The sequence below is a fragment of the Xenopus laevis genome, chromosome 8S (assembly GCF_017654675.1).
Source record: "Xenopus laevis strain J_2021 chromosome 8S, Xenopus_laevis_v10.1, whole genome shotgun sequence".
NCBI lineage: Eukaryota > Metazoa > Chordata > Amphibia > Anura > Pipidae > Xenopus > Xenopus laevis.
The window spans coordinates 27,103,686-27,131,585 of NC_054386.1; the positions used below are offsets into that span (position 1 = coordinate 27,103,686).

Sequence of the window (27,900 nt, forward strand, 5' to 3'; positions counted from 1 at the left end):
AGGCTGGGAAGCCGGCACAGCAGACAGGACAGGCTGGGAAGCCGGCACAGCAGACAGGACAGGCTGGGAAGCCGGCACAGCAGACAGCCAGTTGGGAGCCAGTCGTCGGGAAGGTCCAGCTGGACACTTGGGTAGCCAATGCTGCTGCGAAGCCTCCTCTCTTGGGGGTACTAGGCACGGCAGAAGCCCCATTTTGGGAGGCACAGAACATGACAGAAGCCCCTCTTCTGGGGGCACAGGACAAGGCAGAAGCCCCTCTTCTGGGGGCACAGGACAAGGCAGAAGCCCCACTTCTGGGGGCACAGGATCAGGCAGAAGCCCCACTTCTGGGGGCACAGGACAAGGCAGAAGCCCCTCTTCTGGGGGCACAGGACAAGGCAGAAGCCCCTCTTCTGGGGGCGCAGGACAAGGCAGAAGCTGGGCCAGGACTGGAGGTAGCTGTTGCAGAGGGGTAGCAGGACCGGGAACTGAAGCAGACCGCTGTGGGGTAGAGGGCCCAGGAATAGACTGCGGAGGGATGGCTGGTGCTGGAACAGGAGCAGACTGCACAGGCATAGCTGGCCCTGGAACAGGAGCAGACTGCAGAGGCATAGCTGGCCCTGGAACAGGAGCAGACTGCAGAGGCATAGCTGGCCCTGGAACAGGAGCAGACTGCAGAGGCATAGCTGGCCCTGGAACAGGAGGCAGACTGCAGAGGCATAGCTGGCCCTGGAACAGGAGCAGACTGCAGAGGCATAGCTGGCCCTGGAACAGGAGCAGACTGCAGAGGCATAGCTGGCCCTGGAACAGGAGCAGACTGCAGAGGCATAGCTGGCCCTGGAACAGGAGCAGACTGCAGAGGCATAGCTGGCCCTGGAACAGGAGCAGACTGCAGAGGCATAGCTGGCCCTGGAACAGGAGCAGACTGCAGAGGCATAGCTGGCCCTGGAACAGGAGCAGACTGCAGAGGCATAGCTGGCCCTGGAACAGGAGCAGACAGCGGTGAGGATTTCAAAGGCCAAGAAACTGGAGGTGGACGACCAGACACAGGCCAGATAGCAGTTTGTAGCTCATCTTCGCTCGAATCTGAATCTTCCCAGCCCACATCGAAGACTGAATGCCTCCCAGTCATCGTCAGAGAGAAATCCTGATAGACATCATCACAGAAATGGGAGCTGACTTTTGCCTCATTCTCCCCACCCCAAGGGAGTTGTAGTTCCACATCGGGACAAGAAAGCATGGAGGGCTTTCCCAAGGGCTTCTTGTTTGGCTGAGTCATTCTGTAAGGGTTACAGCGTGGAACCGCTGTGATAGTGGATAGCCATTCCATTGGGAGAGGATATGGCGGAAGCCCAGGGGTGTACCCATAGATGATAGAGGAGGCAGACATGGTGAAAATAAAGCAGGTTTACTTGGAGCTTGCAAATAACACAGGAACAGTTCAAAATAAGGTAATTACCAGGAAGGTGAGGATAAGGAAACAATGCTGGAACAAGGCAACACAGGAGCTTGGAATCCAGGAGCTTGGGATACAGGTAAGGAATCACAAGAACAAGATACAATGACCAGATACAGGATACGATTACAATTAATGACTCAGCCCTGAGCAAGGCTCAGGGCGGGGTTAATAAAGGGACGGTAATTGGGAATGGGAAACACATGAGGGTAAACGAGGTGGGTGGAGAATGGGGAGGAACACACTAGAAACTGACAGGTACATGAAACACAAGACACACAAGGGTAAGGATCAGCCTCAAAGAGCCCCCAGTGGCTCAAAAGAACACACAATGTCCAGAATCTGGGAAATAAAGGTTCGAGTCCCGGGCTGATCCTTACAGATTTTAAGTAGTTGAATTCCTCTTGGCTAAACAGGTTTCACATCTGCCTCTAGGGTAATTATCCGGTAAAGGAGTTTCACACTCCCTGCAGATCAAATGCTTTGTTTTGGAAGTCCTCTTTTGCGTAAGTCCATACTGTCAGTGCAGCATCCCGCCCTTAGGTGTGGAAGCCTAAGAAAGCACTTAAAGTTTGTCCTACCTCCAGAGAGGAGAACTTAACCCCATACCTCCTGCACTGACAGTATGGGCCTACGCAAAAGAGGTTTACCAGGTAAGAAAATCTCCTTATTGCCCTTACAGATGTCTGTTATGCACATAAATACCAGCACTGGAGGGGGGGGTCTATTGTACAAATCACAGGGGGATGCAAGTCATTCGACTTCTATTCAACTTTCACAGTTTCCTGCAATGATCAGTATTATTATATGTCTTCTTATTGCTACAGAACTGTCTCTGTATATTTGTATTTATACATATGGGAGGTGGGAGGTGCCATATTGATTCCCTTAGACAGTACAGTATGAGGCTATAGCTTATTGTGTGCCCAGAACATATGGAAGGAGGTGCCATATTGATTCCCTTAGACGGTACAGTCTGAAGGTATAACTTATTGTGTGCCCTGAACATTCCTTCTCTGTATATTTGTATTTATACATATGGGAGAAGGTGCCATATTATAGACCAGGAGTGCCCATACTTTACTAATGCAGGGTATACTTGTAATGATGTTGTCCCATTATGATCCATAATATCACTGTTAGCATTCTGTTCCATGGAAAATATTACTTAAATATTATATTGATTTATAAGAGAATTTATATTACTATGTTTAAAAAACAACTATTTCTTAGGTAACCTTTACAGAATAAATATCTGAATGAAAAGAATAAAGCAGATGGGTAAATTAGTCAAGCTGTTTGTTGACTGCGTCTTGAGATCTAATGATCACCAACTAAAGGTCTACTGGTAGATCCCGATCTAACTTTTGGGCACCCCTGCCTTAGACAGTACAGTATTAGGGTATACCGTATTGTGTACCCAGAAAATTCCTTCTCTGTATATTTGTATTTATACATATGGGAGGATGTGCCATATTGATTCCTTTAGACAGTACAGTATGAGGGTATAGCTTATTGGGTGCTCAGAACATTCCTTCTCTGTATATTTGTGTAGAACCTTCTCTGAAATCAAACTGCTTACACCAAATACCCCTGGCCCCTCCACTAACCTCTCTCTGGTTCCACAACAGCCAATGAAGGATGGGTTTGCGGCTGATAACGTGGGATGTAAAAGACACCCTGTTGCTGGTCCGTGTGTCGGTGGGACAGCAGTTTTATGCTGAAGCCAAGAAGCGAGGTCTCTGCGTGGACCCCAGCACCTTGGAGACATCTTTCCGGAATGCCTACCAAACTCACAGCCTTCTCTTCCCAAACTATGGGTTGGCGCAGGGCCTGAACTCCCGGCAGTGATGGCTGGATGTGGTGTTCCAGACCTTCCAACTTTCTGGGAAATGCTGAGACTGTCCAGTCCCTGGCCAAACAGCTGTACCAAGTCTTCTCCACTGCCCACAATGGGCCTTGGTACCAGGAGCCAGGGAGGCACTAGATTCCTGCATGGGGCTCAGGATGGCTGTTATCTCTATTTTCACAGGAGGCTGGAGGAGGAGCTGAGGCAGTGCCACCTGGAGGGATACTTTGAATTGATACTCACTCCTGCCTTTTTGATTTTTTTGTTTATTTGTGCCCCTGAGGAAGACCCTTAAGGTCGAAAACGCGTTGGGCTCACCAATATATTATTTATTTTTTTGTATAATTTTTGTAATTTTTTTCTTTTTCTTTTTTTGTAATAAATTTATTATTTTTTCTAAATTGGGTGTACTATCCATTACTTTTAATATTTCATAAGGCGCTTAGCTTGGCTAAAGTGCCGCCTGTGGGGGACGATTATGTGAAAGACTATTGTGCAGAAAGGATGGTGGGAATGCGCAGCCACCCTCCAAACTGCAGTGGAACATTCCAGAGAAGCATGTAATCCAGTCCCCTGAGCAAATCATTCTCAAACTGGTAGGGGTTATAAAAAAACTCAGTGACCTAATTCTACCATGTGACTTGTACAAATAGAATTATGGGTAGATGGGCGGGGCTTTTAAAGGGGTTGTGCACCTTTGAGTTAACTTTTAGTCTGATGCAGAGAGTGACTGTCTAAGACAGTCTGAAAACATTTTCACATTTTTTTATTATTTGACTTTTTGTTCAGCAACTCTCCAGTTTGGCATTTCATAATTTGTCTAGCGTTGCTAGGGGTCACGTGACCTATAACCAGGGAGTGGTTTGAATGAATATAAGAGGACCTGAATGGAAACCTGATTATCAATGGAAACAATACAACTGTAACCTCATAGAGGAATTGTTGTTTTCGCTGCCCTCATTTTAAAGGTGTCAGAAGGAAAAGGCAATTGATTAGAAAAAAACTATAACAAATCCTATATAATAAAGTTCAAGTGTCTCTGCGTCCAGTCCCTGTGTCCGTGAGATTGCGCTACTGCACATGTGCCCCATGGACCGTCTCCTAGCGATGTAGATTATTGTTTAAAGGTGTATAGCCCGGCCCCCACTTCTAGATCACAGTCTAAACCACGACTAAACCGCTGGACACTAACTCTGTCCAATGCAATTCCGGAAATGCGCACCACGCCTCACTCTCGCACATCTCATCGCCTTCTGAGTCAAGTTCAATCACGTGATGCGGAACAGTTCTCTGGAACGCAAACTGCAAGCCCACGATTACTTGGCAATTTTCTAAAGTGGTTACGTGCTGATGCAATTTCAGTGAAATATCACCTGTCGGGTTCCCCAGGTTCCTTCTGGGAACTGGAACCACCACCCATAGGCCATTCATTTCAATAACATTTATAAAACGTAATTTGTAGCATCAGCCATTTAGACAAAAGTTGTCAGACTTTCTTTATATTGTCTATATAAAGCACTGGTCTGGCTACGAAATAATGAGGCACAGTGTTTATGTTCTGATATTAAAACAAATAAAAAATGCTAAAAGTCTCGATTTTGCTGCTTGACCAAAACGTGTTGTTCTGGGTAAAATGACCTATTTTCTTGCTTTGGTTTAGCGGTGTATTTCCTGGTACTGAATGTTACTATGTACATGTATAAGATCAGTGAACCAGACTGCTCAGAATGTTATGGTTTTCTAGATAAGGGGATGTTTCCATAATTTGGATCTCCACACCGTTTCCCACCAAAAAGGATTAATTATATCTTAGTCGGAATCAGGTACAACACACTGTTTTATGAGTACAGAGAAAAAGGAAAGCAAGTTTAAAAATGTTAATTATCTTATTCAAAAAGAAAATATGTTTTAACATTTTAAGTTATTTGATTAAAATGGAGTCTATGGGAGATGGCCTTCCCGTAATTAGAGATCCTATACCCGCCATTTCTTCCAGGAATCCTGTTTTACATTATGACAGAGATTCACATTAAACATCTAGGATCAGAGTTGTGATTTTACAGAAAACATAACAGGATCAACCAGATCACTTGAAACTTCAGGGACATGTCTGATAAATGTCCCTAAATTTCAAGAGATCTGGTAACCCAACTATCCTATATAATAAAGTTGAAGTGTCTCTGCGTCCAGTCCCTGTGTCCGTGGGATTGCGCTACTGCACATGTGCCCCACAGACCGTCGTTACATATGTTCTAGCGCCCGTTAATTTAACAGGCTTAATGTCTAGTAAATAATAAAGATTGAAAAGTTCCTTAGTAGTGGCAATTCTTTAACCTTCTAAATGTGAACCTAAAGGTCAACCACCCCTGGAAGAAGCAGTGTAAATGGGGGGATTCTCATATCTAGGTGGGTTTTGCCTTCAGCGATTCAGTTCTTCATGTGAAACACTGCAGTTACCCAAATACCTTACATCTCCTGCCCCCCTGGTTTCCCAAATACATCACAGAATATTCCTTCTCTGTATATTTGTATTTATACATATGGGAGGAGGGAAGTGCCTATAATTTATAGTTACATACAGTGGGTAAACGAGAATAAACAGAAAGGAACTGTCTCAGCAGGACAGACAGACTCCTGGGGTGAAATTCATGATTGCAGTTCTATTACAAGTCCATGGCAAGACAGGCACAGTCCTTCTAATACAATCAATAGTTTAGAGCACATCGAGGGCCCCACTGACAGTTTGGGGCAATGGGTGCCTGAGGGTGCTGATGGCTAGGGGGATCACAGGTGGGGGCTGGCAGTCTGCTGAATATGGAGTCCAGGTGCAGAGATGTTGCTGTGTTACACTATAAAGTATTTGGGCAGTTTGGGAAATGATTCCTTTGAATATAAATAGTACAAGTTGCCCTTTAGACTCATTATATAAGGGCAATGGTCTCGTCTGCCACAGCGAAGACGGGAAAAACCGGGTGTCGGAACTTGGTCCGGTGGGTGTGGAGGATAATGCAAGCACCAGGGTCATAAAAGATGAGTTCCCCTCTGTCAAAATCCAGTACAACCCCGATATGTTTGGGGTTTCGGAGTAGCTCCACCGCCTGATGCTCGGAATTGTGGGAGAAGCGGAAGTCCTTGTCGTATCGGGAAAAGACCCAAGAATCCAGGTTGTACCCAAGCCGTGAGTCGTTTCCCGAGCCCTTGCGCGCCATGGACCCGTAGGCCACACCCAGTTTGTAAGCACCACTTTTCTCCACATTCACCTTCCAAGTATGGGTGCCGCCTTGGAATGACCTGGTGGCCAAGCAGTTGGGCCAGTGGTTAAAGCGTTCCGGCTCGTCAGAATAGTTCTTGGGCTTTTTCTGGAGAAACCGCAGAGCCTGGTCCTCTGTCAGCACCAACAGGGGCCCAGCGGTCTTCATGTCAAACGCCAGGTCCTCACACACTGCCAAAAAGAAAATAATGAGCCTTAATCTGCCAGTGCCAGGCCTGGTGCCCAACATCCACGCCAACCTCACTGATGCAACTCCCAGCAACCATGTTCCAACATCTAATGGGAACCTTCCCAGAAGCACTGGGGTAGTTATAGCAGCAAAGGGAGGTGCATAGTAACCCCCTTGGTTTTGGGAATGAGAGGTTGGGGGGTGCAGTCCTTAAATTGTATAACTAACAGCACCTACAAACCAATGAAATGAAACATAATCCTAATAGGGCTTTATTATAGGCCCTTAGGAATTTCCCAGCATGACTTTATAGCACCCTGTGCTAGTGGCAGTTGGGGCGAGGTGGGTGAAGGGTTACTGTACTCCTAGAAACATTTTGTGATGTCATCAGGAAATTCCAGGTTTCATCTGCGACTGTTTAACTTCCCAGATTGTGTTTGTTTTCTACATTTTATTTGCACCACTTGGTGTTTAGGGGTTAAAATGCAATTATTGGGCAGGTGACAGGTCGGTTGGTGGGCAGCTGTGCTAGAAACTGACCTGCGGGGCAGCAGAAGATGGAGGAAGCCCACAGCCTGTTCAATATTGGACTCTGGACGCAGTTTGGGTTAAAGTTTAACTTGTCCGAGTCCTGCGGCTCTAGGATCCCTTCTGCTTCCTCTGTCCTGAAAAGGGAGACAAGAGCGGAGCGTTAGGGCAAATGACCGCCATATTTGTACAATAAACCCCCCCGGACATGGACTCACCTGTGTTCTATGGCTTCCTCTGAATTCTATACAAAAAAGGGGAAATATTCACATAAGTGGTGGTATTGTAAACCTATTCATCCTGGCTCTGCTAGTATCTGGTTACTACAGAAAGTGACCCTAGCAAACACAGCTGTATATTTCAAACTAGGTAAGATCCCTCTCCACTCACAATGAGGCTGAGGTCATCGAGCTTGGTCAGTGTGTCCACCAGGGAGGTCCTAATATCGGAGAGTTTCTGGGCAGATTCGTTCCAGTGGGCACTATGGGTGAGGATTCCCTGCTGGGCCCTCTCTTCCTCAGCATGGACCTCTTCCAGCAGCCGCTGCTCCTCGTTGTCACACACAGACCTGATCAGGTTCAGCCTCTGGATCACCAGCTCCCTGGCCGCTCTGGCTGTGGCCTGTACATAAGGAGCAACAAGGACTGGCATTAGATGGCAACCTGATCCGAGGGGTGGAGCCTAAGCGCAGAATACAGGACAGGGCATGGAATGATTGGCCACCATCAAGTTATAATTAATGTTCCATCAATCTCTGGTGCAACCAAGTGGCTGTGCACTGCCCCATTCCTAGTGCACTGTCCTATCCCTAGTGTAACCCAATGGGAATCTCTGGGGCAACCAAGTGATTGTGCACTGCCCCATTCCTAGTGTAACCCAATGGGAATCTCCTGTGCAACCAAGTGCTGTGCACTGCCTTATCCCTAGTGTAACCCAATGAGAATCCCTAGTGCAACCAAGTGACTGTGCACTGCCCCATTCTTTGTGTAACCCAATGGGAATCTCTGGTGCAACCCAATGGGAATCCCTAGTGCAACCAAGTGACTGTGCACTTCCCTATCCCTAGTGTAACCCAATGGGAATCCCTGAGGCAACCAATGACTGTGCATTGCCCCATTCCTAATGTAACCCAATGGGAATCCCTGAAGCAAACAAGTGACTGTGCACTGCCCCATTCCTAGTGTAACCCAATGGGAATCCCTGGGGTAACCAAGCGGTGCCAAAGTACCCTATGCTAATGTGCAAGCAAGTTGACAGAGCACTGGCATTACCGCCACATGTGTGGTCTTTGTGGGCAGGGTATCCCCCAAGTACTTTTCTATCCCTGCTGTCTGCAGTTGCAGTTTCTCACACCGGTCCACAATCTTGTTCTGGGGGCAGAGAAGAAAAAAGCTTTAATTAGTCATTTTGCTTAAAGGGACAGTAAACTGGCTTATTAAAGGACGGGACCGTTCCTTTATGAGTAAAAGAAGCCCCTGTCTCTGTTTAGGGGTTCAGGTGCCACAAGAGGGTGCTGTTTCACTGGAGTGGATGAATGTGTTGAACCATTTGCAACTACACATGGGACAGATAATAGTGGGGGGGTACTTGTATAACTGGTGTCACAGGCTGAGTGTGCAGATTCAGCTGAGCGTATAATCCATTGTGAATGGGAAAATTAAACCTGTGGCCTTGCAGGAATGTGGCATTGGCAGAGGGGTTGGATTTTACCTCCAGCAGCACCTAATGACACTCTACCCTGGAATCCAGCCTGGGGTCCAGTAACCCAGCTCCATACCTTCTCCCGTCACTATAAAGGGCCCATTGTGCTACGGTCACACACATATCCAAGCAACGCGGCATTGGTTAAAAGGGCAAGTTCCTCATTGAAATTGCAGCAGGTTTCAGGCTGACCTAAACTGTTCCCACTTCTGCTTAGGTTCTTATATATCAGCAGCCCCCTGGTTGCTAGGAATGGTCAGACCATAGCAACAAAGAGGGGATCTGCAACACAGAAAGGGATTTCATTCACAAACCAGAAAGGACCAACTGCAAGTTGTGGCTGCTAGTCAGTGGCCAGGTTAATGGCTAACTAGTGGGGTGGGTAGGCAACACCTTTACATCACAGATGGTTAAGTGCCACCTTCTCCTGCCACCTGTCCTTATGTACATTACTGCCCTGCCAGTCCTATGCCCAATATCACTGGACTGAATGGGTGCGCTGGCATCCTGCATGGCTGGTATAGTGTGTGCCCCCCAGTTCACCCTGGAAATCTACCCCTCTTTTAGAAATGGGTAACCCTGTGAGTTCCAGAGCCCAGCAGCTGGCACTGTTTAACTGTATAGGGGGGGAGAGGATAACCCTGTGGGTGCCAGTGGCCAGGGTGATGTCGGGTGAGCATTAAGCAGTCGGGACTCACCCGGATGTGGGCGGCTCTCTCCTCCAAGGGGACAGTCCGGTGGTTGTGGCAGTGGGTCCGGCACTGGGGGCAGATGAGCCTGGACTCGGGGTAACAGAACCAGAGGAGTTGCTCCCCGTGTTCCCGGCAGGTGTCTGCTGATTGCTGCTCCGCTGTGCCAGGCTGTGCGGGGATTATTCCAAGGTCACCGGGCTCCTCTTCTGGGCCCCCCAGGCTGATCTCCTGCTCGCCCGGGATCCACTCTCCTACCCAGGGCTCCCCGTGTCCCTCCTGCCCGATTCCTGCCCACATCTGGGGCCCCGAGATCGCCCACAGTGGCCCCTGCTCCCCTGACATGTCGCTGCAACTCCGTGCGATTCTCCACTGTGCGCTGCACCTGTTCGACAGGTAGGGAATGGGCGGGGCCACGAGTCGCTACTTTCACCCCCCCAGCAATCCGCACCCACTGCCAACCTCCTGCAGCCACCCTGCCCTCCTGCATCAGCCCCACTCCCTGCACCATCCCCTCTGCATCAGCCCCACACTCCCTGCACCCTGCCCTCTGCATTCAGCTCACCCACTGTCTTGTTGGAACTCTCATAGAGGCACCAAGCCACCTACAATCCACTGTTGCTGGGAATCCAAGCAGGCCCCTGTCACCATCTGAGTGGGCACCCAGCACCCAGCCTCCTCCACACAAAATTCTGTCCATGATACATTTTTTTTGTGCCTGGGCAAAGAATGCACATAAACTGCCTCAGCATCTTGCCCTAAAGGCAAATATTCCAATGGTCCAGTATCCCTCTGAGCTTACACTTCTTTCCCCCCAGATTCGGGTAGCAATGATAATGACGTGATCAGATGATATCTAATGAGAGTGCCCATCCTGCCTACCAGACCCGGACTGGCAATCTGTGGGTTCTGGCAAATGCCAGAGGGGCTGCTATAAGGTGCCATAGAATGTTACTATTTAGTGGGCTGGTGGGGGCTGTTTGGGCCTCTGTGTACCTGAAATGCCAGGGCCTATTAATTCTCAGTCCGGACCTGCTGCCTACCTGTTGGTTGCTATGGTTACCTATTCAACTACATCTGCTCAGCTGGCAACACCATGGAGCTCTGCTTTTGTGGCCCTTGGCTTCCAATCACCCAATTAATGACCAATTGCAAAGGTGCATTTCCAGTGGCATAACTACCGGGGGAGCAAGAGGTGCCCGCACCCCCTCAGGGCCCCCCGGCAGCTCACATGCCACTCTCTCCTTAGGGAAATGCCGCTGTTTCCGGCCGTAAGGAGGGGGGCGGGGCCCGGCTGCATGTCCTGCGCCATGGCCTGCCCCCCTCTAGTTATGTCTCTTTGCATTTCCCCTTTAATTTTTCATCTGTCTGCACTTGAGGAATGAGAGCTCAGGTCAGATCTCTACCCCCCCCAATCTTATTAAATCAGTGGCACAAATCTGGGCCAACATCACAGGCAGGTGCGGGTTCCACTCTTCTATATTGCTCAAGCCACATTCCTCCTCCCCATGGAGACTGCTGCTGGGAAGAGTTACTGTCTCTTTAGACTCCCAGTCAGATCCAACCCCCCCATTCCATAATGTCAGGGTCTAATATACAGGCAGAGCTGGTCTGGGAGAGATAATTGGGGGGGGGGGGGGGAATGTGGATTGTTGCAGCAGGGCAAGTTGATTTGCTGCAGGAAGGAGTCAGTGAGGGGAGTTCCCTGTGGATAAGGAGGCTGTGCAGGTGGAATGTTGGGGGGGGGCAGTAGCGTAAAGGACAGACTGAACAGCACTAGGCAAAATGTGGGCAGTAACCCAGAGCAGCCAATCATTGATCAGTTTGTTGGAGCTGGGTGCAGGGAGAAGGAATAAGAAGAAAGATTTGATTGGTTGCTATGGGTTACTGGGCAGTACTGGCAAATGTCTGTCCTTGTTTTCATCATCTCTTCCCTTCCTGCTGCCCAGAGAGGCGCTGCCAGTGTGGGACTGGCCCATAGGTGTATAAAGCTTCAATGGGTCCAGGTGTCAGTGGTCATTTGGTCAATTTCAAGATCATTCCCTATTTCTTTATGGGCTTAAAGGGGACTTGTCACCCTAAAAAATTATTCCAAATTCTATTTTATGTATAAATTATATGAATCTTGTTTCCTTGGGTCTGGGAACTCATGATTATAGCAAGCAGGCAGGAGCCAATTTGTGGACAGCGTTATTAAGGCAAGCCTTGCATCATCTCAGAATCTTGTTTGTGCACCAGAATGGGGGACCTGATGACCATCCCCATGTCCTGGCTACACAATTAAATGGTAAAGAGAGAGGGGGGAATGTGGGGAGAGCAGTGGCATCTAGGAAGTGCTGAATGGAAAGTGAAAGTAGTTGCTTGTTCCGCCTCTATGCCTAAGGCAGACAATATTTGATTGACAGCTGCGATTTTTAAATGAGTTTACAACAGCTATGAATGCTTTAATGAAAAAAAAAATTGGATTTAAAAAAAAAATTGGATTTCATGTTTAATTTGAAAAGGACTTTTATCATACAACTTTTTATGTCTGGGTGACAGGTCCACTTTAATATCCACAAAAATATTGGAATGTTTTGGGCCAGGATCCCAGATTAAGAGATTTTTTGCCATCACAACCTAATTTTGCCTTTAAAAGGGGCCCCTGTCTGGGGTCGATCCTTTCACCTAGCCTTTTCTCTGAGCTCGATCCATCTGGACCCACACATTGGTTAAAAGTTAAAGGGTGCTACAGGTGTGGTGTCAGTGGCTGCGGCACATGTTATACGTTATATGAAACCTTCGAAAACCTTCAGTGGTAGATTGGATCGGAGAATCTATAATATCAACTTTTACGCAAATTGTGGCACTTGCAATATTGTATACCTCATTACTTGTTATTGTGGTCTACAGTACGTAGGTAAGACCACTCGTCCACTTAGGAAGCGTGTATCTGAACATCTGGGCAGTGTCCCACGTGGTGATTGTAGTTCTGCGGTCTCCAAACATTTGATCGAAAAACATGACAGTAAAGCCTGTAAAGCCAGGTAATGGACAGAGTTGTAGCGGATATACGCAAGGGTGACATCGATAATTCCCTCCTAAGGAAAGAAGCCTACTGGATTCATAAGCTAAATACGGTGACGTGACCCCATATGGGTTGAATAGAGAATGGGAATTGACATGTTTTATTGATTGTTAAATTTAAACTTAAATTTAATTTAGTTTATTTATTTATTTTTCATTTCATTTTTGTATAATAATAACTTTTTCCTAGCGTATATTACTTCTCAGCTGTTTGTTTGCCCGTTGTGTTTCCTAAATTATTATTATTATCATTCTTCCAACTATCTTATCAATTATCTTATGTTCAAAAATAATTTATTAATTTTTGATGATTTTTTGATTTTTTTGATTTTTTGATCTTTCAACTTTATATGATGGGTGCTGCTAGTATTCCCTCACTTAATATTAATATTTATATTAATATTTGTATCATACTATAGAGATTTTTTCAGATTTGTGTTATATTTATATAGGTTTAATATTATTCACACACAGAGTATACCCGTTACGTGACTTTTAACACATGTTCTCAATGTTCTTAATTGTGAATGTTATTTCAGTGAGGTTCCAGCAGGGGGCATTCATGCTTCTGATGAAGTGACCTTGTCGTCACGAAACGCGTCAAGCCTGTTTTTTCCCCTGCCCGCTATTTTTAACCTGATTTAATAAAGATGGACTTGTTTTATACTATTTCGGTTCGCACGTCTTGATATAATTTGGAGGTGCCCGCAACCCTTATTTCCTTGGATTGTTGTTCGCCGCGGCCAGAGCGGATCTATCAGCTACACCTGCCAGGCAGTTTGCCGGTGTGCGCTCACGTCTCCATTCCTGGATCGCTTTCCTTTCAATCTCCACTTTAATAATGACTATAGTAAGTAGATATAAAAGAAATAATAGTTTGGAGAGGCCAGGACCCCTCACCTCCCAGTCCCACACGGCGTTCCTCTTGCTGCAGACAAGCCAGGCTTTAGAGCATGTTAAAGTGTGAATGCGCTCTGGCTGTACTACCATTCCTGGCAGCACGAGTGGGAGTGAGTCAGTGTTATGAGATAGTGTTACTGTACAGGGAGTGCTCTCGGGGGCTGCTAGGAGTGCAGGGCACATATACACATCCCTGAGCTGGGGTGGGGCATGTGGCTTGCTGTGCGGTTTTCAGGGGGTTGCTGGGAGTTTAGGGGGAGTTACGTACTGGAACAATCAAGGACCAATCTCAGGCTACAAGGCAGGGGCAAGTGTGAGAGGGGCAGGTCTGCGCGTGTGAGTAACACACTGTGGCTCTGTCCCTGCTTCCTGTGAACGCACAGCAGTTCTGATTTGCTTTATGGCAGGGGTATTGGAGCCCTGTGGGGATAATGGCATCTCAGTCTGTGGCCAGAGTCTCACAAATGCCCCAGGTAACAACTCCCATGCCCTCACTCAGGGCAGCCATCAGGGGGGGACAGGGGGGAGAGTTGTAGGGGGCCCGAGGGGAAGGGGGGGCCCAGTCACGCCACACTTACTTGATTAGCTGGGCCCCCCATCTTTCTGAGAGCTGCTGACTTCGGGAAGGCAGGGACGTTTAAGGGGCCCTGGCCACCAATTTTCGTATAATGTGGGGCCTGGCCACCAATTTTGGCCACCAATTTTTTTTTCTCATGCGGGGTCCTAGCCACCAATATTTTTTAATTGGCCACAAATGTTTTTTTATGGGGGGCCCTGACCACCAATATCTTTTTATTTTTTATTAACATGTGGGAACCCTAGCCACCAGTTTTTTTACTGTGTGGTGGGGGGCGGACCTGTGGGGTGGGGAGGGCGGACCTGTAGGTGGGGCTTGCAGTGGACTCAGCCCAGGGGGCCCAGGAAATTTTGTTGTATGGGGCCCTGTGATTTCTGATGGCGGTCCTGCCCTCACTAATCCCGCCCCTCTGTGAGCTAATGAGCCTCCTGTCAGTCATGTCAGTGGCTCTCGGGCTCATTATCCTCATGAAATTTGGGCAAATTTCCACCAGTAACATAATGCAGAGCGCTGGCCCAGATGACTTTGACATGTCTGTGTCCCCTCCCCCCTTCTGTTTTACCCCCCCCTCATCCGTCCCTCTCTATTTGTATTTATATTTATATAATTATATATATGGGACTATGTGGATTGTGCAGCTGCGGATTTAAAAGGGAAGTTAAGTCACTAGTTAATGCTGGCAATGTTACTGGCATATGGAGTTTATTTGAGCCCCTCCTAACCAATGAGCAGATATTTATCTCCCACCAGGTCACTTTAAGTTTACAGGACCCCTGATGTCTGCCCCCCAAGGTCTCAGTGCAACAGCTCCCCCTGTGTAGTCTGCCGCCGGTGATGGGAAATTGCAGAGCAAGGTTAAAAGGAACAGTTTTAAAAACAGGTACAGTGGCAGGGGTTCGGGGTACACACATTGGGGAGAAATGCTCTGCTTGCACGTGACTGTCTCTACTTCCTTTCTTGCAGCAATACAGCAGTAGCAAGTTGCTTTATGGCAGGAAGTTTGGACTGGAATTTAGGATTAGCGTTACTGTATAGTCTCACAAGGCCCAGGGCAGATGCAGTTACCCTTTAGTGGGAGGGGAAAAGGAAGTACAGCTTGGGCAGAAGAAACACAACTGTTAATAGACAGGAATGTATGAAAGTGTCACAGCATTTGGTCGTTTTCCATGCCAGGGCCAAGAGCTGCAGGGAGGAGAGCGCTCTAGTTCAGCCATCCCCCGCACACAGCTGGGTGCACAAGGAAGCAGTTACCTACATCACAGCTCTCAAATCGGACTTGTGCGTCTCCAGGGGGGGAGGACAAGGTAGGTGCTGGGTGTGACGCTGGGGAGCTTTGGGGTCACTTGGATTAGGGGAACACCAAGGTGCCAGAATGTGAGTTCTGTTCTGTGGGAATCATATGTGCCAGTCAGTGTATGGGTCACACAGTGACAGACTTGACACTGTAGGGTTAAAGGGGAAATAACACTATTTATATAACATGGAAGTTGCCATTTATTTATCCTTTCCCTCCAATGTCGTTGCTATGGCTAACTCACCCTAACAACCAGGCAGCAGCTGTGCCAGTCCAAGCCCTCACATGTCATATGGACCCCATGGGACCTTCTGTAACCCCTTTATTTCTCTCCCATAGGCTGTGGTCGTGTCCAATTGGAGGACAGGAAGTGTCCTGAAGCGGTTTGTGGGGCACGAGCGAGAGGTGACTAAGGTACTGGAGGCTGGAGTTGGACTGGACTATCCCCTCTGACATGGATCCAGGCTGTAATTAGTTGTTGCACCTCAGTCTTCTCACTGATCCTGTGTTCTCTTTTCAGGTCTACTGTGTGTTTGGGTCAAACAGGCTCTTCAGCTCCTCCAGAGACAAGACGGTGCTGGTGTGGGACCTGCACAGGAAGCTCTGCTGGCCCAAAGATTTATGGGACACCATTAAGTTGTCACAGGTGTAGCTGTGAGTCCATTTCAGCAATGGGCCCTTATACTGACTAATCAATATGGCAGCTCCCAGTCAGTACCCTGTATAGCAGGGAACCCCAACCTTTTGAACCTATGAGCAACATTCAGAAGTAAAATGAGTTAGGAAGCAACACTAGCATAAAAAATGTTCTTGGGGTACCAAATAAGTGTTGAAATTGGCCATTTGGTAGCCCTTATGTGAATTGTCAACCTACGTTGAGTCTCTGTTTGGCAGTACACCTGGTTTTTAATACAACCAAAACTTGCCTCCAAGCCTGGAATTCAAAAATAAACAACTGGTTTGAGGCAACTGGGAGCAACATTCTTGGGGTTGGAGAGCAACTTGTTGCTCACGAGCTACTGGTTGCGGATCACTGCTGTATAGCAATGGCAGCACTGCAGGAGCGAGTTACATACCGTGCCTTTATTAAAGGGATATGTCAGGCAGTGTTGGAATTGTGTTGTTTATGTTTCAAGCTGTGGGATCTGTGACAGACGAAGGACAAGATGTGTGAATACCGGGGGCATCTGCTTAGCACAGCGTCCTGTATCTTCTTACCCGCGGGCATGTGTGACACCCCAGCAGTAGCCTTGTCGTACCATGAATGCACAGTGAACATCTGGGATCAGAGCTCTGGAGGTAATGCCCCCAATCATACCATTAACCTGTGTGGGAGTTGTAGTTTGGCAGTGTTTGGAATATCTTAGAGAATGCTGTCACTAGAGGGCCCACAAACTCTCATTTCCCTCTCTCCCATCCCAGCATGCCTCAGCAATCTCTTCCTGGATGGGCAGCGGGGCCTTTGTCATCCTTAGCGGTGTGCAACGGATATCTACTCGCTGCAGATGGACGGTGCAAAGGAGGCAGCGGTGATGCAGGTGCTGAACTTTTAACCTGTAGCCACTGAGAATCCATGTGCAACTCAGCCACTGAGTCATGTGATTAATCCTTATGTGTAGCATCTGGTGCAAGTGGGAGGAGTGAGCCAATACCCCCATATCCTAAATAGAGTAGATAGCTACATGGGTCACTCTATAGTCACTCAGTGGCAGGTCTGGACTGGGAGTCAAAATAGGCCCTGCCATTCCAAGTACACAGAGGCCCAAACAGCCACCTCCCAGCCATCTATATGGTAACTTTCTATACAGCAGCCCCTCTGGCATTTGCCAGAACCCACAGATTGCCAGTCCAGGCCTGCTCAGTGCAGTTGCTTCTCTCCCAGCGCTGTGATCCATTCCAGTAGGAACTGCCATACTGTGTCCATCTGCCTGTTCCTGCTGGACTCCTAGCACTGAAAATTTTGCCTGGCCTGTAATGTACTCTAATGTACCTACATGTACCTACCTTCAGTATGGGGCATTTAGTCCTTTCCCCAGTGCTCCTTCAAGTGGCCAAAGCCCCACAGAACCAAGTAGCTGCATCTCTACCTGATGCACCGAAGATAAGGGACTGACAAGGGAATTAAAGTCTGGAATCACATAATGCACCAATGCCCTTGCCAGGGGGTAAATATAGAGGAAGTAGACCCTGTGACTGCTGAGGGCGATTTTGGGGGGTTCGAATTGCACTACCACTGGATCGGGGGGACTTGGCGCATCAGGGTGATGTCAATTCACTATTTATAGATTTATTTATCTAGGTTTTTACTGTAGGGAATGTTGTAACTTTATGTCTTGACTGATTTCATAACTAAAGTAGTATTTGCCCCTTGTGAGCGCTTTGTCTGAAACTGATGCCATAACCAACTTGTACCATGCAGGCTCCCATAGGCACCATCGGCCTGTACTTTATGCTCAATCCCCCAGTTTGTGAAATGGACACTAGGGGACACTCTAAGCATGTGATTGGTTACTGTACTCTGAAGTCTGAACCAGCCACCAATATCCTCCCATGTTGTTAGAACTCCTCCAGTCTCTAAGCATATTGTGTGCCCAGAGCAGTGTGAGGGTATAGCTTATTGTGTGCCCAGAACACTCCTTCTCTGTATATTTGTATTCATACATAAGGAGGAGGTGCCATATTGATTCCCTTAGACAGTACAGTATGAGGGTATAGCCCAGAACATTCCTTCTGTGTACATTTCTATTTTTGTACAAGCTGTATCTTGCCCTCATTGTGCAGAATTCAATGGGCCATTGAGACACGTGTGTATTTGCTTTTATTCCCACTTAGTAACAATGTTGTACCAAACACAAGGGAATGGATAAAGGTTGCACACTTGTCAGCAGGAAGGAAACAGTTACTAAATCATTATGTGTTCACTAACCCAGCAGTGCAAATGAACTAAACTCTCATACGTTACTGTGGGAAACAATATAGCATCTGCTACCCGTACGCATACAGAAAAGCACATTCTGCTACATTATTTCAAAAGTCAGAATTTTATTTCATAAGGAGGCGAAAAAACATACGTTGCCATGATCAGCATGTCACATTGTCTGTTCTATTGTGATTTAAACATTTGCCACCCAGGTGCTGCCATGCTATTTCTCCTATTAAACTGTGTAACATATAAAGCCTATTGTTTCTCCCCCCATGAACTGATATTAATGCACACGGAACATACACACATGTGTCTTTAAGAACAAGGCTGCAAATATAGAATGGAAATAACAGGAGGGGGCAATGGGTGGAGCCACTGAGACTACGGGGCATGTAAGGGGCCTACATATAAATAATGACCTCCCAAACCCCTTACTTCTTCAAGTTCTTTTTGATTGTTATTGGGAATTATCCAGTACAGTTCCTCAAGTGCCTGAAGCCTTTTATGTATGTAATTAGTTGACCTTTATTGGACATGGCAATGGGGGTTCTTGCATCTTCTCTTCATTTGAACTCTTATTTCTGTAGAGGGAGGTCGTCATTATTGACTACAAATTCAGTTCTTGGTGGTTGCTAGGTGGATGGTGCTACTCAAGATTCCAGCTTATGTATCAAATATTATGAGATGGCCAGGGTGCTTCTCAAGCTTGCAAATAACATATATGGAGAGGAGAATACCAGATAATGGAGGGTGCTCCTCAAGCTTGCAGGTTCTATAACCAAAGAGGATGTGATGGTGGAAGGTGAGGCTCAAGCTTGCAGGTTTTGTAGCCAAAGAGGACCAGATATTGAAGGGTGCCCCTCAAGCTTGCAGGTTGCAGGTTGTAGCCAGAGAGGAACAGATATTGAAAGGTGCTCCTCAAGTTTGCAGGTTATCTATCCAAAGAGGATGAGATGGCACCAGAGGGTGCTACTCATGCTTACAGATTATATAGCCAGATACTGGAGGGTGCTCTCCAAGCTTTCAGCTTATGTATCCAAAGAGGATGAGATGATGCATAGATCAAGCTTGCAGGTTTGCAGCAAGAGAGGGCAAGACAGAGGAGAGTGCTTGCTATGCTTGCAGGTGACATAGCCAGAGAGGACAATATGACCGGAGGGGCAATCTGAGGAGCTCTCCTTGAGTCACTTAAAGTTCAAATAAACAGGTAGAAATATAACAGTAAATAGAAAAAGTCCAGATGCAAATATAGTTAGACCGAAACCCCACAAGTTCCTGCAGAGGGTGCTACACAAGCTTTGCCGTACAGCGACCAGACCTTCTTGGATGGCATTGTTGTCCGTGGGATTGGACAACAGCTGGACAGTCACCAAGGAGCTTCTGTGCACGTTGGAGTCCTTATTTCTCATCCAGCAGAGCTTGTGCCCTTCCATCCAGACCTCCTGCAAGTTCTGCATGTCTGGTGGGAGCTGAGCCACAATATCAAAGTTCGGAGGCAATTTGGGGACTCCCCCAGTGGGGATCACTGCTACAGTCCTGCAGAGAGGGCACGGAAATTGCTGCAAATGCTTAATAAAGAGGCTCAGCCGACAGAGGCACTCCATGCAGAAGGTATGGGCACAAGGAAGCTTCAATGGGGTCTTAAAGATGTTGTCATAGGAGGAGTAGCAAATAGGGCACTCTGTGGCACTCCTGAGCTGGCCCTCGGGATCTGGGTCTGCAATCTCTGTGGCCATATCATATCCAGCAGGTCCAGTGTTGAACCACTCATAGGTTGGTAGGGGGCTTCATTGTCACCTCATTCTTTGGCTCTCCTGCTGGTATCTGCATGTTGGTCACAAGGTAGACGTCTCTGATGAACTAGTTGCTCATCAAGTACAGTTCTATAATGGATTTGTTGGTTACAAGGTAGCATTATCTGATACACTTGTTGGTCACCAAGGCAGTTCTCTGATGGACTTGTTGGTCAGTAGGTAGACTTCTCTGATAAACTTGCTGGTCACCATGACTTGGTCCTTGAAGCCATTTCTAATTCCTTACACCATATGTGTGCAAATCTGCTCCACGTTACTTTGTGTTACTCTCTCCCTTAGTGACCAACAATGAGATCCGAGCTTCATCTCTGGCTCAGGGCGAGATTTGTGTATGGACCGACCTGTTCCGCTCCTTCCCCATCACTTAGCAACACTAACACAAAGGGGTACGGCAACAATACACAAACTGTGTGTGTGTGTGTGAGGGATGTGATGCTGCACTGTGGGCAACTGGCTGCCCCTTGGTCCAAACAACCCAGTGAAAGAACCAACTGATTATTATATTCTAAAAATCTGGAAAGGAAGCTGGTCTCAGGATCTTACAATCCAGTGGAGCAATGAAAGGAACAATACCAGAGGTTGGACAAGACAGTAGAACAGTGACCCATAGAGCTTGCAATCGGGTGTAATTTTCTTGGTGCAGGATCTTACTCAGAAACTCTTTGCTGTTAGTGCTTTTGGCTTGGTTCAGCCTTATTAGATTGTAAGCTCTTTGTGACATGGTTTCACTTACTAAATGCTGTTTTCTAGTTTGGCAATTGACATTCTCTGCTGGGATCTCTGGGAACTGGAGATCAGAATGAGGCACCCCACGGCCTTATTGGTACAGTTAGAGAAAGCCACACCAAACCACCCCATCTGCTCATGACACCAGAAAGTAGGAGTGCAACCAGCACGTCCTTCCCTTAAGTGTCTAAAAATGTTATGCTGTCCCTTGGCAATCTGTGGGTTCTGGCAAATGCCAGAGGGGCTGCTATAAGTAGGATTGCCACGTAGCCGGTATTTTACCGGACTGGCCTGTAAAAATGATGGTTGAGCCCAGTGTTATTAATAGGGGAAAAAAATAAACATATAGGAAGGCCGGTATTTTTTTCCGGAAAAGGTGGCAACCCAACCACCAGCCCACTAAATAGTGACTTTCTATGGGACCTTATAGCGTCCCATAGAAAGTCAGTATCCAGTGGGCTGGTGGGACTGTTTGGGCTTTTGTGTGGTCTGATGGGCCTCTGTGTACCTGAAATGCCAAGGCCTATTTTAATTCTCAGTCCGGACCTGCACGAAGGAGTATTAAACCTAGTGACAAACGTCATTCTAGCACCCCGTACCTTATTCTGTGGGTTTGTGCCCTGTCCCAAGCCCGGTCCAGTGCTCTTTGTAAAACTCTAGCCTCATAACCACGAGCTTTAAACTTGTCCCACGTGTCCTTAATCTGTAATTCACATCTCTCTATGTCTGAATTATTACACAGAACACGACAAAATTGCTCTGTAGCTTTCCGATACAAGGCATAGTGTAACCTATTGTGTTCACGCCAAACCTCTAAATCCAAAAATGTAACTTTCCGTTCGTCACATAAGGCTGTGAACCTAATCGGAGTCTGTAAGCTGTTAAAATAGTTGATCTTTGCATCAAAGGATGACCTGTCACCATCCCACGCTATAAAGACATCATCAATGAATCTTTTATAGCAAATTAACTGTTGGCCAAATCTTTTCATTATGTTCAAACTTTCATAGTGATGCATATACAAGTTGGCATGCGCGGGGGCCATCGATGCCCCCATCGCGGTCCCAGTCTTCTGCAAATAAAATCGCTTCTCCAACCGAAAATAATTTAATGATCTCAGGGGATTCAGCAAGAGTAAAAGATTCACAGGGAATAAAGACCTTGCTGGTAGGAACATAACCAGGCTATGAAACCTTCTCTTAATGCCTTTCCATTAATCTGAGATCCACCTGTATAGCTAGGTTCATTAAAGGGAAACTAAAAATAATGCTAGAAATGCTGTATATTGTATACTAAACATAAACACGAACTTACTACATCAGAAGCCTAATTAAACAAATGATTTATGTTTTCAAAGTTGGCCACAGGAGGTCACCATCTTGCAACATCTTTGCAAGACCAAGACTGTGCACATGCTCAGTGTGGTCTGGGCTTCAGTTGGGAGGTTTAGCTTAGGGATCGTCATAAATTATCAAAACAGTTGGTTTTGATAACTAGTTGGTCTGTGGATACGAAATCTCTACACGGTTGCTGGCTGCTTTACAGGGAAACAAAAAAAGCTGCTCGAGTTCCAGTAAGTAAGGTGGGGGGCCTGCCATTTGAAAGTATGATTGTTTCCCTGCAGAGCAGTAAGTGACCATCTGAAGTATCTCTAATAGCATCAGAGAGCCTCACTTGGAACTGACTGCACAAAACTGTGCCGTTCCACTGGGTATCCACAGCCCAGCTCCTGACCTGAGTATAGTATTCCTCTGCACATTTCTTTCCCTGACGCAAGTTGCGGATAGCAGAATCTGCTGAAGCACAGAGATCAGGGTCATCATAGAGTAAGGCCATGGCTTTAAAATATGCTTCTAAAGAAACTCTTGCAGAGTCAGTTGGAGGTAAATTTAAAGCCCAAATTTGGGTATTCCTCCAAAGGAAAAGAGTGTGGCAACAAACTAAAATAAAACGTACAGATTTCTTGGAATGCAAATAACTGGTAAAGGGAACCTTGGGTTCTGGCTCTTGAATGGCATGTACTTGTTGCAATGCTGAGTAGTATGGCCCGCTCGCACTCGCCCGCCTTTGGAATTTCAGCGCCTGGTGCACGGTGTTGGCGCCACTGGCACTCACGGCAGGTTCAATCAGGGATGTACCCTCAGAGCCGGGCCATGCTGGCCGGACGGCCCAGACAACCCAGCCAGCCGTGACGCCCCTTCCGCCGCACACATAGGAATTGCGCACGCATGCGCACTGACCGCACACATAGGAGGTGCGCACATGCGCACTAACCAGTTGATCTCTCTTCGTTTCGGGGTTGTACCCCTTTGTCAAGCAATGTACTTGTTGCAAGGCATCCAGACAAGCAGTTCGGAGTTGCATGAACTGGACAATCTGGTCCTGGTTTGCCCTCTTGCACAAACAAATGTTGCAGGAGATCAGAAAACAATTGCTTGGCTGGAACTGGAGGCAATGTAGTTCCTGTACTGTTAGAGAAGGTCCTTAGACAGGATAGGAATTACCTTGTTCTTATATGAACTGATTAGTTTCTATCCCTTTATTGGACCTGTCAGGTATTTGCCTAATATAGATGGTTCATGTACTGTTAGAGAAGGTCCTTAGACAGGATAGAAATTAGCTTGTTCTTATATGAACTGACTAGTTTCTATCCCTTTACTGGACCTCATATGAAGTAGCAGTAAAACAGCTGAACACAGGATGATGGATTTCACACATCTTATATATTAATAAATAAGTACTATCATTAAAAATGGCAGAAATATTTCCTTTAATGAGTTGCAAATTCATTTCTATCTAACATACCAAAAGGTTAATACATTGTTAGGGCCTTTATAAGATTTGTAAATAGCCAGCTCTGTTAAAAAAAGACTAGATTATATAGTGAATAAAGTACACCCAGTTGTAAAATATAAGGATATTATAGGTTACCGAGGAGTTTCATGACCATATAAAAACACGAGGCCAAAGGCCGAGTGTTTTTATACAGGTCATGGAACTCCGAGGTAACTTCTATTATCCTCATATTTTACAACTGGGGTACTTTATTTATTATAATACACAAATTTCAATGAGTCATGTGACAGAAATGACATCAGAACTCACCGTTTATAAGGATATAATTTACAGGATATTCATAGCTTTTGTGTATTATATCCTTATTTGAGACCTTACTGTGACTAATTCCTATACTTTCCTGGTACCTCACCACTAGAGGCATTAGCTCAGGGGTGTCCAAACTGCGGCCCGAGGGCCACAAGCGGCCCAGGATGCATATGAATGCGGCCCAGCTTGGTTCCCGAGGAAACGTCATGTTGCAAAGGATTTAGGAGATGGGGGGACTCTGCCCATTGCCCAGTTAGTAATAATAATATAATAAGTCTTATTTAATATCCAGGTGTCCCATATTCCAGTGTATAGCTCCATCTGGTTACCCAACTGGCATTGTAGTTCTTTTCTGTGTATTTCCTTTACTTTTACAAATCAAATGTGTTTGTTGTGTTGCCCCAGACAAATTTTTATTTTTCCAATGTGGCCCTGTGAGCCAAAAGTTTGGACACCCCTGCATTAGCTCCTTTCTAGGGATAGAAACTAGATCACTGCCATGTGAATCGTCTATTACCTATCCACTAGAGGGGCCAGGGGCGGAACTACCGGGGAGCAGGGGGTGCGAGCGGGCCAGGGCCCGCACCCCCTCAGGGCCCCCCAGCAGTCCACACGCCACTTTGTGGCGCATATTCCCGGCCAGTTCCGGGTGTACGGAGGGGGGCGGGGGGCCCAGCTGCACGTCCTGCGCCAGGGCCCACCCCCCTCTAGTTCCGTTTCTGAGAGGGACTGTCCTTTCCAGGAATAAGAACTACCACTTCTGAGTTAGTGGCCAGCCATCGAAGAGGCGGTGCATGGTGGAAGTTAGGAGGGTGCCTTGCGGGAAGCAGGAAGTCTCTGCTGGCGGCTGAGCTGTGAGTAGGTTAGTTCAGTGCAGCTACGGGGCATAACAGGAGCTTTAGATGGGTACTGGGGGGAGGGGCAACTATTCCCCCAGGCATCCACGCACTTAAGTGGTGCCAAATGAAAAAGAATGGTACCCTGAGCAACTTCCTAATATCCCTTAATCTGCATTGCTGGTTCTGACTCCTGATACAACTTCCCAATATCCATTCACTCCTCATTCTCATTGGGTTTATAGTTCTGTGTAATCTGGGGTATAGGACTAATCCTGACAGTTAATCTGGCAGTTAGATTGCATGTAGGTATGCTAGGTGGTGTCATTTCATTGCTCCTGGGGGGGGGGTTATACATTATGAAAATGGTACATGCTCTCAGGGTTATTTTTAGGCAATAAGCTTATAGAGCAGGGCTGCCCAACTCCAGCCTGGGATACATTTTCTGGGTGCACCATTTATAATGCCGGAGAGCTGATCTTCCTCTTTGCCTTGGGGTGGGGGCAGGTTACAATGCTGCGCAGGAAGCCCAACTGCCTGGAGCTGAAACTGGATGACATTGAGGAGTTTGAGAGCATCAAAAAAGATTGAAGTGAGTTTGTTGATGTGCAGGCTGTGGGGCAAGTGCCCAGCACTGTACATTCCCTGTCTCTGCTCATTGGGGCAGATTGATGCTTCAGAAACCAATATCCTCTGTATAGAAGCAGCACTCTCACCCTTTCTTATTAATGTTCATCAGTGTAAATGGGTTTTACTGTGCCTTTAAATGCCTGGAACTGCTGCTCAGTGTCACCCTCCTCCCTGCAGGGTCACAAAAAGCAGCGGGAAGAGGTGGATTTATCAGTCACAGAAACAGACACGGCTGTTGTGATCAACAGCGACCCCAAGAGCAGAGAGCAAAACATTCACAACAGGATCAGCTACAGGCCGCAGCCCAAACCAAACAGTCACACCACTCAGTTTGGTAACTTTGAGTTCTGAGGTGGGGATCCCAGGTCGTGTTGTGCCAAACTGACTGGTCAGAAAGGGAGAGGAGCTTGTAGTACTTACCCAGGTACCACCCTCTGTCTCTCCTACCCCAGGGGAGGGTTTAGTTTTGCTCTACTCAGAAAGCTTTTCCCATTGCATCGATCACTGCAGATCTGGGCAAAGCGTGTAAAGTTGTTTGATGGTCACTAGATGGTGCCATTGTCCACCAGTATTATTCCCTTTGATTGGCAGAGAGAGTTATGCAATTAACCTCCCAAGTACCTGTTTGGACCAAGCCCTACCCCTCTCACTAAATCTGGGAGAAGAAAACCAGTAGAAAGGCAAGGAGTAGGACAGATCAAATCCTAATATCTGTTCCTGCAGGGGGCACAGTTCAGGAAACAGAATGAGGATTACACTTTATTTAAACATACTACTCCATTCTGAGGGATATGTGATGGAGCACTGTTTCCTCGTGAGGCAACTTCGGAAATCGAAGCGCCGCGAGTGCATTAGCGCAGGCGATTCTTCATTCAAGCAGGCGGAAGGCAGTTCGGAGAGATTGTCGCCCCGCAGAAAAGGCGATTAGTTGCCAGGCAAATAAATCTCCCGGAATCTGCCCCAGGGAATCTTTGAGTGACTCCACCCCCATTACCTCTGAGAAAACAATGCACCCTAAGAACTTGACACACCAACTCCTGAGCCACAGTGGAGACGCCGCTGGTTCTGACTGCAGACTGATTTTATTAAAAGGTCATTATCATTATTCACTATCAGAAAATTGATGATTTACTGTATAAAAATGTCACATTATTCAGCTAAAATCCATCAAAGCAAGATCTTAAATGAAAAAAAATCAAAAAAAATCAAAAAAAAAATCGAGCCACTGGGAATATAATTATGCGACTGATCGATGTGATCATTGTGGCTCCGCCTATATGCATCACATTCACTCGTAATCGTACAAATTAGGTCACTAAGGACTCGGGGGGGACCACAAAGCACTCGGAGGGGGATTAAAACATCTGCCTTGAGACCATTCAGTGTACAGGGGGGGGGCATGTGTGTGTTTATAAAGCGGAAGATCATTCCAGAGTGTATGAAACAGACGTGGTGTTGCAGTTGTACATGGCTTTACTGCACACAGATTTATTATACCGCCCACTGAATATTAATGATATGGAAACACAAATCCAGGGAAATGCACTTGACGTGAGACAGAGACTTGATTGGCTGCAGTGTAAGTTGCAGTGCAGTGTAGGTTGTATCTCCCAGGAGCCACGTATAATGGGCGGGGAGAGAGAGGCAGAAAGGGCGAGGTTACGTGGTCATATGGTTCATCCGAAGAGAAAGATTTACACAGCCAAGAGGCATGGGTCTGCCACCATATAAAAGGCACTATATACGAATGGTTACCCTATTCACTCTTGTAGTACCAGATCTAGCAATGTCTAGGAATGAAGGTCACTGATGGATGCGGCAGAGAGGTCTCGGTTCCCTAACGACTGCTCGTTAATGACAATGTTCCGTAATGTCCACCACCACCGCCTTTTTCCAGCTGAACAAGAAGTATCCGGTCCCGGCTCCGGCAGCCACGGCTATGCACAGGTAAGCGTTGTACGACATGAAGATCAACATGAGGAAGTAACTGACCACAACCTGGATTATGTGCAGAAGGGTCTGCATCAAGTGGGGTAAACTGAGCATCCGCTGCCTGCACAGGGGGAGAGAATGAGGATAAATACAAACACATTCTCGCAGTAGTGTCATGGGGCAAACAGGGCAAGCACTGCTGTGCACTTACCCCACAGTTTTGTGAGTCTCCATCAATATGGTCCCATTTGGTCCCGGCACCGGCATGGAGTTATATCGGATGCTAACGTGAGACCTCCTCAGTAGAGCTTCCCGCGAAATCTTCAGCCCCTCGTACAGCAAAGCCAAAAGGAATACAGCCACAAAGGCGCCAGCCATTTCTGTTAATAGGCACCATGCCCGCCAAGGAAAGGGAACATGGTTACTGTAACACGTGGGAATGTGCTATACCCTCA

General features: G+C 47.0%; 3 protein-coding genes, 1 long non-coding RNA gene and 1 pseudogene across 7 annotated transcripts in view; 3 read left to right on the forward strand and 2 right to left on the reverse strand.

Moving 5' to 3' along the window:
* The first annotated feature begins 2,741 nt into the window (after positions 1-2,741).
* On the forward strand, positions 2,742-4,590 carry LOC108699869 (annotated as a pseudogene).
* A 513-nt stretch (positions 4,591-5,103) lies between these two features.
* Positions 5,104-10,504, reverse strand: bspry.S (B-box and SPRY domain containing S homeolog). Its single transcript, XM_018232507.2, has 6 exons — positions 9,652-10,504; positions 8,524-8,622; positions 7,643-7,873; positions 7,471-7,496; positions 7,265-7,389; positions 5,104-6,726 (listed from the first exon to the last, which is right to left on the reverse strand). The coding sequence occupies exons 1-6, from the start codon at positions 9,985-9,987 to the stop codon at positions 6,206-6,208; spliced, it is 1,338 nt and encodes a 445-aa protein (XP_018087996.1). The 5' UTR covers positions 9,988-10,504; the 3' UTR covers positions 5,104-6,205.
* On the forward strand, positions 9,918-16,235 carry LOC108700638. 2 transcript variants are annotated; one of them, XR_005963832.1, is made up of 3 exons: positions 9,918-10,038; positions 15,819-15,893; positions 16,000-16,235. It is a non-coding gene; the product is annotated as an uncharacterized LOC108700638 (long non-coding RNA). The 2 variants fall into 2 exon arrangements; XR_001933002.2 differs by lacking the exon at positions 9,918-10,038 and adding an exon at positions 15,400-15,489.
* Positions 16,236-25,088: 8,853 nt separating this feature from the next.
* Positions 25,089-25,864, forward strand: LOC108700497 (anaphase-promoting complex subunit CDC26-like). The gene is made up of 2 exons (XM_041575226.1): positions 25,089-25,466; positions 25,671-25,864. Exons 1-2 carry the CDS (start codon positions 25,256-25,258, stop codon positions 25,862-25,864), a joined length of 405 nt encoding a protein of 134 aa, XP_041431160.1. The 5' UTR covers positions 25,089-25,255.
* A 712-nt stretch (positions 25,865-26,576) lies between these two features.
* Positions 26,577-27,900, reverse strand: part of slc31a1.S (solute carrier family 31 (copper transporter), member 1 S homeolog) — a 29,927-nt gene continuing 28,603 nt past the window's right edge. For 2 of the 3 annotated variants that reach the window (XM_018232009.2, XM_018232008.2), the window contains exons 4-5: positions 27,657-27,825; positions 26,577-27,566 (exon numbers count right to left, since the gene is read on the reverse strand). In XM_018232009.2, coding sequence (XP_018087498.1) covers positions 27,365-27,566; positions 27,657-27,825 — 371 coding nt within the window. In that variant the 3' untranslated portion in view covers positions 26,577-27,364. The remainder of the gene's footprint in view (positions 27,567-27,656; positions 27,826-27,900) is intronic. The other variant, NM_001092902.1, reaches the window with a different exon arrangement.